Below are 11,632 nucleotides of genomic sequence, written 5' to 3'. Positions count from 1 at the left end.
GGTGCAAACACAGGTCTTTATTTTTAGATTTGGCTTTCACCCGAGAGGGGGTGGGGGTGGCAGATTTCCACATGGCTCCCACCTCCTCCCCCTGTCGAGGTCCATCAGCTCTTCATTAAGCCTTTCAGTGGGTGGCCAACCTCCTGACTGCTTCCTGCTGGTTCATTTCTGTGCTGAATGGGCAAGGTATGAAGAAACCTGCTGGGAACAGCTGAGCACCAAAAGCTTTGTTGAGGCGAGACAGGCGTGTCTGATCCCCAGCCTTCCCATTACTTGCCTCTATGATTGATGCCTTGTAATTACCCTGGATATATGAGCCCGGTCTCAGACAGCTGTAACAAGAGGGTCTGAAGAATCTGGAAAAGGCTTTTCTTCCTTGCCTGTTTGAAAGGGATGCTCACAGCATGGTGGGGATCTTGAAATCCCACTGGGAACTGCTCCGAGGTCGTTTTCCTAGCCTGTGGCAGCTTTGCAGGATTGTTAAATACACAAAGCAGCTTCAGCAGCTTCCCAACCCCTTATTCCAGTGCCGCGGGGCCTAAGGGTGGTAGGAGTCATTAGGTCAGGAAATATAGGTTATCTTTCCTGATCTAAACTTATCTTTCCCTACCGGCACTGGAAAAAAATACTGTCACCCTGCACCTTGTGCTAAAGTGTAGCTGGTTACTTTTGGTAAATTCTAGGATTTAAGCTTTATCTTTTCTGCCATGGAGCTTGGGCCATACTCAGGACATGCACTGAAAGTGAAGGCAGAACAGCCCCAGAAACAATTGATTTTCTTAAAGTTTTCCCTTGTGCCAGGTGATTAATTAGCAAACAACATGAGTCTGCTAGAGCATTTGTATGTATATATTTTATTGTATGTAATCTAGGAAATAATGTGATTCCTATTTAGTCTTATCCAGAATGGAAATTCCCATAGTCGTATTAAAAAGAAAACAGGAATACAATACAAGGAGAAAAGTCAGGAAGAAAATTTGAACCTTCTTCTGGAGTGAGTGCAAAAGTGCCTGATGATCAACTCTGAAGAAATACATTTTAGGAGTGCAATATAAAAACAATTTGACTTTCTTTTCCAGGTTGGTAACTTGGTAACTGCTGCTATAATCCCCTTGCATAGGTACAGCTGACGCGTGTTTCTGTCCTCCTGCCAGCATTTCTGGCATGGGAAAGTTACCAAAACCTCCTGTTCTCCTGTTACTGTAATTAGCATAATCGTGATTAGCAGCTCTTCATCCTGCAGACCCCGGCCTTTGGGCTTAGTCTGGAGATTCAGCTCAGAGGTATTCAGGTAGTTCCGGCTATTGTTCAGTGAGAATGGCTCAGGGAGCCTTTGTGTTTGGGACAGAAGAGCACTTGGTGTGGGTAGATTAGAGCACCACCCTGGTCATGGTTTGGGAGTGTGTTCCTTGTCAGCACAGGAGCTGCTGCTCTCCCTGAAGCCCGTGGAAGGGAGGAGGAAGTAAGATTAGAAAAATTTTCACTGCTGAGTTGGAGAGTTCAACAGCTCAAAAGTATCCTCCACAACCTGCCAGAGGCAGTTTTCTAGTGGGAAGTCATTGTCCACCAGGTTGACCAAGTAATAGTTGTCATGGATGTACTGGATGATCATACGAGAGGGTGACTCCTCTTCATAGAGCTTGGCCCATTGTTCGATCCACAGCGCAAAGGCCTCGTCCTGCCACGGGAACAAAAAAAGTTGGCAGTTGTGAAACCTCTTCATGTTACTTAGTTTAGGATACCCAGTGTTACACATGACTGGCCAGACTGTGGCTTGTTTCTTCTCATTATAAATGGCAAGAGTTGAGCAAGGAGCCTTGTGCTTTCCAGTCAATGGGAAGTGCCCAGAGCTGAAAGGAGACACATTTGCAGTACAATGGATGGCTCAATGCTGCCCCTGTGTGTGTAAGAGAGGAGAAGAGCCACTGTCCAGCACTCCCAGGCTTGGACAGTGCCAGCAGTGGTTCTCGATCCCCATTACTGGATGCTTTGTGTCTGGGAACAGCTCTTGTTGGAGCTGAGGGAGCAGGAGGAGCAAGACCTGTACCTCTGCAAGGCAATATAGCAACAGACCTCAACTGCGAGGAGTGTCAGAGACTAAAACTAAACCAGACACTCTGAACTTCCAGGGCATCACAGCAATGTATCCAACACGGGAGAACTCACCTTCCAGGAGAGGAAGCTTACAGGATCCACTACAGTGGGCTGGATGATCTCCCTTCCAGGGAAGATACCCCAGGTGACAGCATTGGGTTGCAGATCTGGAGCATTGGTGATATTCTGGCCCTGCCAAAGGAAGAAAAACCTTCCTGAAGCAACTGCTGGAGGAGAGACTGAGTGAGTTGGACAAAGTGTATTTACCCTCTCCTTGTTAAGGGACCAGACAGCTGCTGCACACCGCAGCTGCCTCACTTTACTTTCCCTTCCCTTCATCAGCCCTCCTGTCTCAATATTTGGTATTTGTCTCTCTCCCAAGGTGGCGAAAGGAAAGTGTCCTGTGAATAACAGCCTTACCTTGACATTGACAATGTGGTAGTTCACTCGCTGCTCATACTTCTTCAGCACTTTGAGCAGTGCCGTGACAATTTCACTGGATGTGAAGAACTCGAGGTATGCCTGCAGGGAGGCATGGAGAAGAGGGAAGAGAATCAGAGCATGGCAGAACTGGACAAATATAGGTAAAAAAATGACATTTGTAGAGTTTGGGCTGCCTTGTATGTTACAAAGGCTTGAGCAAAGGACAGAGTAAATTAGTAAGTGAGCTACGGAAAAAAATAACTGGGGAGAGCAGAGGGAACAGCCCAGGAACAGTGCACTCAGGAAAGCTACATGCTCCCTGTTTGCATCTGCACAAACAGATAAGCAGGAATGAACTCCAGCGTTACCACAACTGCTGCACAAGGAAGCAGTCTGCCAGAATGCTTGGAAGAAGCCTGACCTTAATCTTTATTTTACAGCAGGGCCTTGCCAAGGCAGCCCAGCCTGGTGAGAGCAGAACTTAGGGGTCTAAGATGGGCTCTCCCAAGCACCACTGCCTGTCCTCATCTTTTGTTCACAATTCTCCCCATGTGCTTATACAACCAAATTCTGTGCTTGGCTGCTCCCAACAACTGCTTCCCCTCCCCCCATTTCCTGGCTATTTTGTGAGATGATGGATTTCCCTCACCTCAGGGGAATTTTTTCCTTTGAAAACATAAATGCATTTGCCATCTGCTGGTCTCTGGCTTTACCGGTTTGGATCCCTTTTGAACAAGGATGCTTTGTTTTCCAGTATGAGCTACTTGCCTGGCATTCACCTTGATGGGATATTCCTATCACAGCCATTAGGCAAGGCTCTAGGGTCTGAAATGCCTGACAGGGGGAGACAGGCATGGCAGGCATGACTGTTTGCAGGCCAGGGAAGGAACGTGACAGTTGTCTGAACAGCACAATGCATGGGATGGGGGCAACTGCAGAGAACTCTGCCATACAGGACAGAGGAAATTTTTTAATACCCCTGTATCATCATGAGATGCTGGGTGGTAGACATACTACCTCATTGATTCTCATTTTGGAAAAATCTGGGGGCTTTGTGTATCACTGAATCAGATGCAGGGGGCCAGCACACGTGTATATATAAAATGTCACAGCCCTGCTCTAGAAATAAGTTACCAATAATTACTTGCTCAGAATAAAACCTTGAAACTCTACAGATGTTCAATAGATGTTCTGAGGTGGGGGAAACAACAGCTGTGAAGTCAGCCAGAGAGATGGCATTATGGATCTTATGACACCAAAGGAGCTTTGCCTTATTTCACCAAGAGCACATCAAGATAAGGATTATGTGGATGTAAGCCTGGGACCTCCCAGCCTAACAGAGACCAAACTAGATCGAACTCTTTGCTGCCTAGCCCAGAGTAATGCAGTACCTTTTGGAAAACATAACCTCCACTGGGCCCCCAGCCTACAATGGGGTCTGTGGATGGCTTGCCATTGATGTTTGGCTGGGAGTTGATGGTCAGGATTCCTCGTCTGTTGACTTTCTCCAGCTGGTCCTTCAGAAGGTTGGTTTCAGTAGCAAGAGGGTCGTCATTCCAAGGCATACATGTAACCTACCATGAGGAGAAAGGATGGCTCATAGTGATGTAACAAACCTTTGATTACCATCTTGGTGTTGAAGGAACTCAGCAGTGCCTTAATAGTCTCAAACACACCTGCTTCAGGAGAGAATTCCCAGGTTTGGTTCAAGAATTAGGATATGCTCAACTGTAAGAATGACTGCTGAAGTCAGTCAATACTGGTTCCTGTCATAATGTAGCACCTTTCATGTTTAGCCTTATCTGTGGCTGCTGGACCCCCTTCAACCAGTGTGCCAGCAAATCCTTTTGGATAGAGAAGTGCCAATTCTTCAGAAAAATGATGTGATACCAGGAGCAAGAGGAAGTGTGCACTATTGTTTGTGCCCCACTAACCATCCCTTCCTGGGCTCCCACTCACCTTGTACCCATTCCTGTTGGGTTCTCCAGTGATGTAACATGTGAACACCTCAAAGACACTTTCCTCACTAGTCAGTTCTTCTCCCCACATCTTCAGAAGCTCCTCCCGGGGAGACTTGCTCTTCAGATAGAAGAGGTAATAGTCCTTCAGTTCCCCAAAAGCTGGAGAGGAAGAGTTACCCCTGTAAGGGGGGGAAGACACAGACCTGAAGTCACTGAGGAAGATGAGCTGATTTGGTGATGCAGGAAGACAGCCAATCAGCAAGAGAAGTACACAGAACAAAACCCACCTAGACACCAAAAGTCTCAACATCTTGGTGCCATTTGCTTCACCTCACTCAAATCTAAGCAACAGGATTTGTAACTTTGTTACAAAGCCACCCCAAGTGGGCCCAGGACATCAGGCTTTCCTACCACAGCTCTGCCTCACTTACCATCGGCCATTGGGGAAGTCATCCCACTCCTGGGTTCGATAGATGTAACTCTTTGGCCTGGAGGCCCAGAAGATTGGCCGGACATCTTCCACTCTTCTCTTGGGGTGAGCACTGACTGCCCAGGGCAGAGGCCGCCTGCAGGGGATGAGCAGATGTTAACACAGCTCCTCTGATGACTTTCCACTAAAGGCTGGAAGCCTTTCCCATAGTGCAGTTTGCTCCTGGAGAGAATTAACGGGCTGAGAAGAGTTCTGTTTGTCAAGAAGTAGGACAGGAAACTCTTCTTCCTTTATGGAAAATATTACCTACTCAGTTCCCTCATAGCATGCTTAATAGGTCTATTTAATGTTAAGGTACAGGACTGACACCTGAAATTGGAAAAGGTGAGGGCAAAGCACTATGGGAAGTTACTTCAAGGAAAAATAAAAAACAGATGTCAATTTTCCTTTGCTTCTTCTTGCCTATGCTGAAGCCTGTGGACTCAGAGAGAAGTCCACTTTCCCTTTCTCAGCTGCAGAGAACCCTAGAAATCCACAGTGGGAGCAAACCCCTAGCCTGTAAGGGGTTGTGATGGGCATCAAAAACATGCTTCTTCCAAGTGGCAGCTCTAAGCTCGGGTTTTTAAAGTCACAGAATATCTACTTTAAAGCTACTTGACTAAAACAAATTCCCCCTTTGGCCATCCCCTCTATTCCTCCCAGCTTTTGTTGGAAATCTGCAGGAAGGGCAAACTACTAAATGCAAAAGGTGATAAAAGATAAAAAAAAAAAGGGAAAAAGGAGAGTAGAGGTATTGACCCATCCATTATTTGTACCTTCGGTGGATGGGATGGATGGATGGATGGATGGATGGATGGATGGATGGATGGATGCAAAGAGGAACTAACAGAAGCCAACACATTCTGCTTACCTTGGGTCCTCTTTCCATATGCCCAGGCGCTTCAGGACTTCAGTCGTAGCCACCTCCCGGTTGAGGGTGTAGAAGTGGAGCCCGTGCACCATTCCACTGTCCAGCAGCTCCCGGCACATGGACACTGCCAGATCCACCCCATAATTCCTGATGGCTGCATCATTGTCCTTGATGGGTTCAATCACATCTTTGATTTCCTGAGGAACTTCCAGCTTAGAGAGCTTCACCAGCTGGCGCAGGGAGTGGTAACCCTGCATGAGGATACAGATTGTCATTTTTCCAAGACTCTTTTTTGCCATCCCAGTAACATAGGTACTGGATCTCGATTTTGTGGCAGGAGATTTAGAACTGGGGCTCTGGAATCTACTCCCAGGCCCCATCTGTAGGACAGTAATGCAGTCCAGATCATGTCAAGTTAGAAGATTTCTCCCCACATCCTTGCCTGAGCCCAGTATGCTGACAGTGACCTCAGGACTTGCACGCCATTGTCCTTCATATCCCTTTTTGCCATGTGGACACAAGAAACCTTTCCAGCTTGTTATTAGCTGCCTAGGAGTTGAATTTGGCAAACCACCTACAGATTTATTACATTCAGCAGTCTCTCTTCCCTGAAATTTTGTGGAGGATATTTACAGACCTCTCTGAGGCTCTAACCCACAAACACCTAACATCCTAAATCCTTATTCCCTCCCCAAATCCAAATTACTGGATTTCACCTGTATAGGGAAGATGCCAGGAATAATGGGGCAGGTAATGCCAATGGCTTGACAATCCTTCATGAACTTCAGAAAGGTTTCTGGTTGGAAGAAAAGCTGTGTAATGATGAAGTCTGCTCCAGCAAAGACTTTCTCCTTCAAGTGCCTCAGGTCTGCCTCATAACTCTCTGCTTCAGGATGACCCTTGGGGTAGCCTTTGGGGAGAAGAGGGGGAAAGAAAAAAGAAAAAAATGTGATCAGGACAACATGCAGGAATTAGGAAGTATCAAATCTGATTGTATTGTCACAGCCCAGGTCCAGGGAGGCACTGCTGAGCTGATTTCCTGTTTCAGATCCTACCATACACTCTGCAATAGAATGCATTTATTTACCTGCCACACAGATGTCGAAGTAATCATCAAATTCATTGCGAATATGCTTAACCAGATCAACAGCGTGGTTGAAACCATCTACTTCTTCCTCCCATTCCTCTCCAGAAGGATCTGAAAAGATAATAAATCGACAGTTCTCTCCAACTGTTTGCTGAGATGTGCTAGTTCTATAAAAACATCCTGGTATCAAAAGGAAGACAGAGATGAACTCCCAAATTTGCAGTTTTACCTATGGACTGATAACGTCTGCCCTTGAGCTGGAGGGACTAATAACAAAGGTCTCAGGTGAAACACAGTCTCAGCATTTAATTCCTGCAGAAGGAGCCCCTAAATCTTCTCTGTTTTTACTGTGGAATTGAACATGAGAGCAGCACAGCCTCTACACTACACATCACAGGACAGAAAGATTCACCTCCACGCAGTGCCATGATGTTCTTCAGCCCGAGCCGCTTGGCCTTCTGCAGGTGCCCTGTGATGTCATCCTTGGTCTGGTTGCAGCATGTCATGTGCAGGATGGTCTCCAGGCCACAGTAGTTCACTGCAGTGTTGGCAATAATCATGGAAGAGGTTTCCTTGTCAGATCCTGGGTCTCCTGCAGGGTGCCATGTCACATCAATGAAGAGGGGACCACCTGCTCCCATGCGGTCAAACCTGTGGGGTTTAGAGCTGTGTTAGCCTACACCAGGTAGCCAAATCCCCTTCCTGTGCCTTGAATATCTTCCTCACTTCTAGAATTCCAGCAGCAGGCAGAGAGAGCTTCGATGACAGCAAGAGGATAGACCACAAAGTGTTGCACTAAGAGTTTAGCAAGTGGCCAATGTAAATAAGAAAAGCCATCCTTGAAGGCTTCATGGGGAAGAGCTTATGATTTCTTAGAAGAGGCAACTGAGGTGTTCTCTGTACAACAAACTTCCTCCCTGCATGCTCTAATAGACTGATGCAGCTTCTTACAGACAGCATTGCAAGTCCCATTCCTTTTGAGATGGGAGACTGTGCTGCAGCCCCCTCTTGCCAGCTTGAACTGTAGAGGCCACAAGGGCTTCCCTAATTTATCTCTCCCCTCCTCCAAGGTGGAGCAGACCCTTCTGTTTAAAATATGGCATTGGCATATAGCAATTACAAAAAGAATTATGAAATACCCTCTTCTCTTCCAGGTAAGTCCATGGTGGCTCCTGGGGCTCCAGAATAACTCCTAGCTCTGCTGAGACCTATCAGATTTCATTTAGCATGTAGATGTGGACACCTATGTCAGAGGCTGAAACTGTAATACTGAGGCACAAATCACAGTGGCTGGATGAATATTGAAAGGAAATAGGAATCTGTTTCAGGGATTTTGGCACACTATCCATCAAGGAATATTTTATGCTTTTACTAGGTACTTTGCTGCCCCAGCATTGTGCTTCAGACCTAGAACATGACATTGGGATTACTCTGTCTTCCCAGGGCATGGAGAGGGAAAACAACCTGGTCCCTCAGTGATCCCACCGTGACACTTAACTCTTCAGGGCCTCCAAGGAAGACAAGTTACTTGCTGTCCATTACCTTCCTCAGCAGGAAAGCACAGCCCCATTACCTGCTTCGTCACCTAGAACAGGAGATACAGCATGGGGCAGAGCCTGCCTCGTTAGCTATTTCCCTGCCCTCCACCACAAATGCTTCCCTCGTCCCCTCTCCTACCCTGCAGTGCTCACCTGGAGATGAGATTGACAGCAGCATTGGCTGTGCGTGGAGGGAAGAACTCCAGGGAGAACCACTTGTCTCCGGCGTCCTGCCGGCGCCGCATCTTCTCGCGCAGCCGCTCGTGTCGGTCGGCGTCGAGGACGGGGGTGGAGCAGCGCGAGTTGTCCTTGGAGCTCTCACTGCCACTGCTGCTGCCGCCATCAGACCTGGAGCTGGAGCTGGCACTGCAGGTATGCTGGGTCTCGTTAACCATGGTGACAGTTCTGGACAGGGGAGGAGGAGTATGGTCAGTACAGGGGTCTCTGCACACAGCAGGTACTGCCGGGGTGAGCAGCACATGATTAAAGCCTATGCCAAGACCAAACATGCATCACCATCAAGGAGTCCCTTTTGCCAGCTTTCACTGTAAGTTGTAGTGGAGGATCTGGTGAAAACACAATAAAAAGCATATGTTTAGACAGTGCTGAGAAATAACACAGCACTTGGCTTCATGCCATTTTGATGCAGCTCTTCTGTGCCTGCTGGGTCAAATTTGGCTCTCAGAAGAGTCAGGTCAACATCACTCTTGTCCTGACTACAACTCAGCAAGCCAAGATGCCCGTGTGAATTAGGTGATGGCCTCTGTCATCTTGTGGTCTTGGACTGGGCATGCCAGCAGATTTTTTTTTTGTCTGCTCTAGCTGCTTCTTGGACTGTATCCGTCTTCAGAGTTTCCATCCTGTTTGTTCCCAAAAGGCAGCGCTGCTTTACAGTGTAGGTAGGAAAGTCAGTGCTAATGGGGTAGGTACTCAAGAATGCACAAACTATTGCTATGTCAGAAACAAAGTACAGAATCCCCTCTGACCAGGCCATCCCCACAAACTGTCCTTTGTTTTCCTTGCTGGCATCACACCTGCATTTCCAACCATTAGCCTTCTCCATAAGACACACCATCTCCACAGACAACTGTCCCCTGTGCCAGTCCCATTGCACACACCCAACTCTTTACCAGATACACTGTTCTCTTTGTTAGAAATTGTGGCTGCTTGGAAACCAGGCCAGAAGGGACCATCCTCATCTCACTGCCTTGCAACAAGATCAGCTGTGCTTGCTTGGCTTTACAGAAAGCCAAGTACTGCAAGTCAGTGGTACAAGTAAGTTTAGGATACCCAACTCCACTTAGCTCCACAAAATGTCCCATCCTGTGCCTTTAAAATGAGGTAGGGATTACAGACAGTTAAGGAAGAGCTACCACAACATTTGAATCTGTGTTGTTTGCTTTAGTACCTGCCAAAACTTAAAACTGCCACTGGGAAGCAGCATGTTATCCAAGCATTACATAACTTTGGAGCCTTTTTTGGAGGAAGAAGTTGCATGAGCCAGCACACTCTCAGTCCTTATCATAAGCTCTGTGGGCTTAGCTTAGCCAAGAAGACTTTGAACTCATCTACTGTTTACACTTGAGGTGCCAATCAGGCAAAACCCTTTGGGAGAAAGTCTACTTTTACCACCTGATGAACCTCTCCAGCTGGCAGGAGATGTGAGAAAGAAGTGCCGGCCTTCTGTTCCAAGGGGAAGCAGGAGCCTTACATCTCTTGTGTACCAACATAGCAGCTGTGGTAAAAATCAACAGCACAGACCTACTGACAAGTGAAGCAAACCCAACTGGGTGCACAGTCACAGCCTTGACCAAGCTCCGAGGACTTTGCCTGACATCCACATGCACTAATCTGGGAGTAGTATCCCCAAGCACACGTTGGTGATCAAGGTAGTAGCTCACAATCACGTGCTGTCAACTCCCAACATCTCATTCCTAGGAAGCATGGCACAGCACTGTGGGCAAATCAAAGGAGCTTTGTTTTTTGATTTGAGATTTAACACCCATCACATGGAAAAAGTGTTCACGTCTTTATGGCTCTATGAGACTTGCTGTTGAGGAAAGGTCCTTAACTTACTAGCAATATCAAATAATGAAGACATGAGAAAGGCTCACTTAGATTTTTGTCTACAGGCAGCATTTGGAACAATTTCCTTACGATGATACACATCACAGATTTGCTGGCAGATAACGCTAGTTATTGCAAAGAGAAAAAAGATAAGCCTAAACAACAAGAACAGCACCAAAGACAATCTTTAACACCTGTTAACACTCCTGCTCCCGTTTTTGTCATATTGCAGAGCTCAAATATCTATTGCTTACCACATTGCTGATGCTCAGGATGGATGTACCAGCTGTGTTTTTGTGATGCTGGGGGTAGTCAAACTCCTTCCAGCCTGAGCTGACACCAACACACAGAGCGTGTAGTCTACATCCCCCTAAGCTCAGCTTTACCTTCAAGACTAAACTCGGCTGCACCAGGTGCACGCTTCCCACAGGGTGCACACACTACACGGGCCTGCTCCAGGGCAACGGCATCAGGCTGACAGCCGGGCGGGCAACCCCGGGGCCCGCGCTGCATCCACCGTCGGTCGGAACGGCTGATGGGGCAGCGGCTCGGCTTGGGGACAGCCAACAGGGAAGGGCCGGAGGGGGAGAAGGGGAACAGCAGCACCTGTGGTGTGGAGGGTCGGGGCCAGGCAGATCACTGCAGCTCGATGGCCCCTTCACCTCAGCTGACCCCGCCGGGAGCAGGGCCCGGCCAGGAGCAGGCAGACCCGCCGCGGGGAATGCCCAGCGCTGGGGCAGCGATAGGACCCCCGTTCCCGGGCCCCGCTCACCTGCAGCTGATGCCGGGCGCTGCCCGGGCTGCCCGCCCGCCGCACTTTAAGGGCGGCCGCGGCCGGGCGGGTCATGTGGGGCCCTGCGGCTGCCCTCAGTGGACATGGCGCCGCGAGGCGGAGCTGCGGTGGCGGGGCCGGACGAAGCCTCGGGGGTGCGGCCAGAGCGGGTGGACGCGGGCTACGGGAACGCTGCCGGCAAGGCACGGGGGCGCGGCAAGGCGGGGGCGCGGTGGGGGCTCTGTTATGGGAGCGCGGCCATGTGCAGGCGAGGCTAAGCGGGGCTGCGGGACGCGGCCATGCCGTGAGGGCTGCGGGGCCAGGGCAGGGCGGGGCCGGCGCGCGGAGTG

General features: G+C 48.7%; 1 protein-coding gene across 2 annotated transcripts; it reads right to left on the bottom strand.

Moving 5' to 3' along the window:
- Positions 1 to 826: 826 nt before the first annotated feature.
- On the bottom strand, positions 827 to 11,608 carry MTHFR (methylenetetrahydrofolate reductase). Of its 2 annotated transcripts, XM_088178739.1 has the most exons (12): positions 11,283 to 11,608; positions 8,597 to 8,848; positions 7,318 to 7,556; positions 6,906 to 7,016; positions 6,535 to 6,728; positions 5,819 to 6,069; positions 4,910 to 5,044; positions 4,477 to 4,657; positions 3,909 to 4,091; positions 2,515 to 2,616; positions 2,167 to 2,286; positions 827 to 1,678 (listed from the first exon to the last, which is right to left on the bottom strand). In XM_088178739.1, exons 2-12 carry the CDS (start codon positions 8,836 to 8,838, stop codon positions 1,481 to 1,483), a joined length of 1,956 nt encoding a protein of 651 aa, XP_088034865.1. In that variant the 5' UTR covers positions 8,839 to 8,848; positions 11,283 to 11,608; the 3' UTR covers positions 827 to 1,480. The 2 variants fall into 2 exon arrangements, with proteins under 2 accessions (XP_088034865.1, XP_014737202.1); XM_014881716.2 differs by lacking the exons at positions 8,597 to 8,848; positions 11,283 to 11,608 and adding an exon at positions 8,404 to 8,470.
- Between the last annotated feature and the right edge of the window lie 24 nt (positions 11,609 to 11,632).

Source organism: Sturnus vulgaris, chromosome 25, assembly GCF_052056855.1.
Source record: "Sturnus vulgaris isolate bStuVul1 chromosome 25, bStuVul1.hap1, whole genome shotgun sequence".
In the NCBI taxonomy this organism is placed as follows: Eukaryota; Metazoa; Chordata; class Aves; order Passeriformes; family Sturnidae; genus Sturnus; species Sturnus vulgaris.
This window is presented reverse-complemented; position numbering and strand designations above follow the sequence as displayed.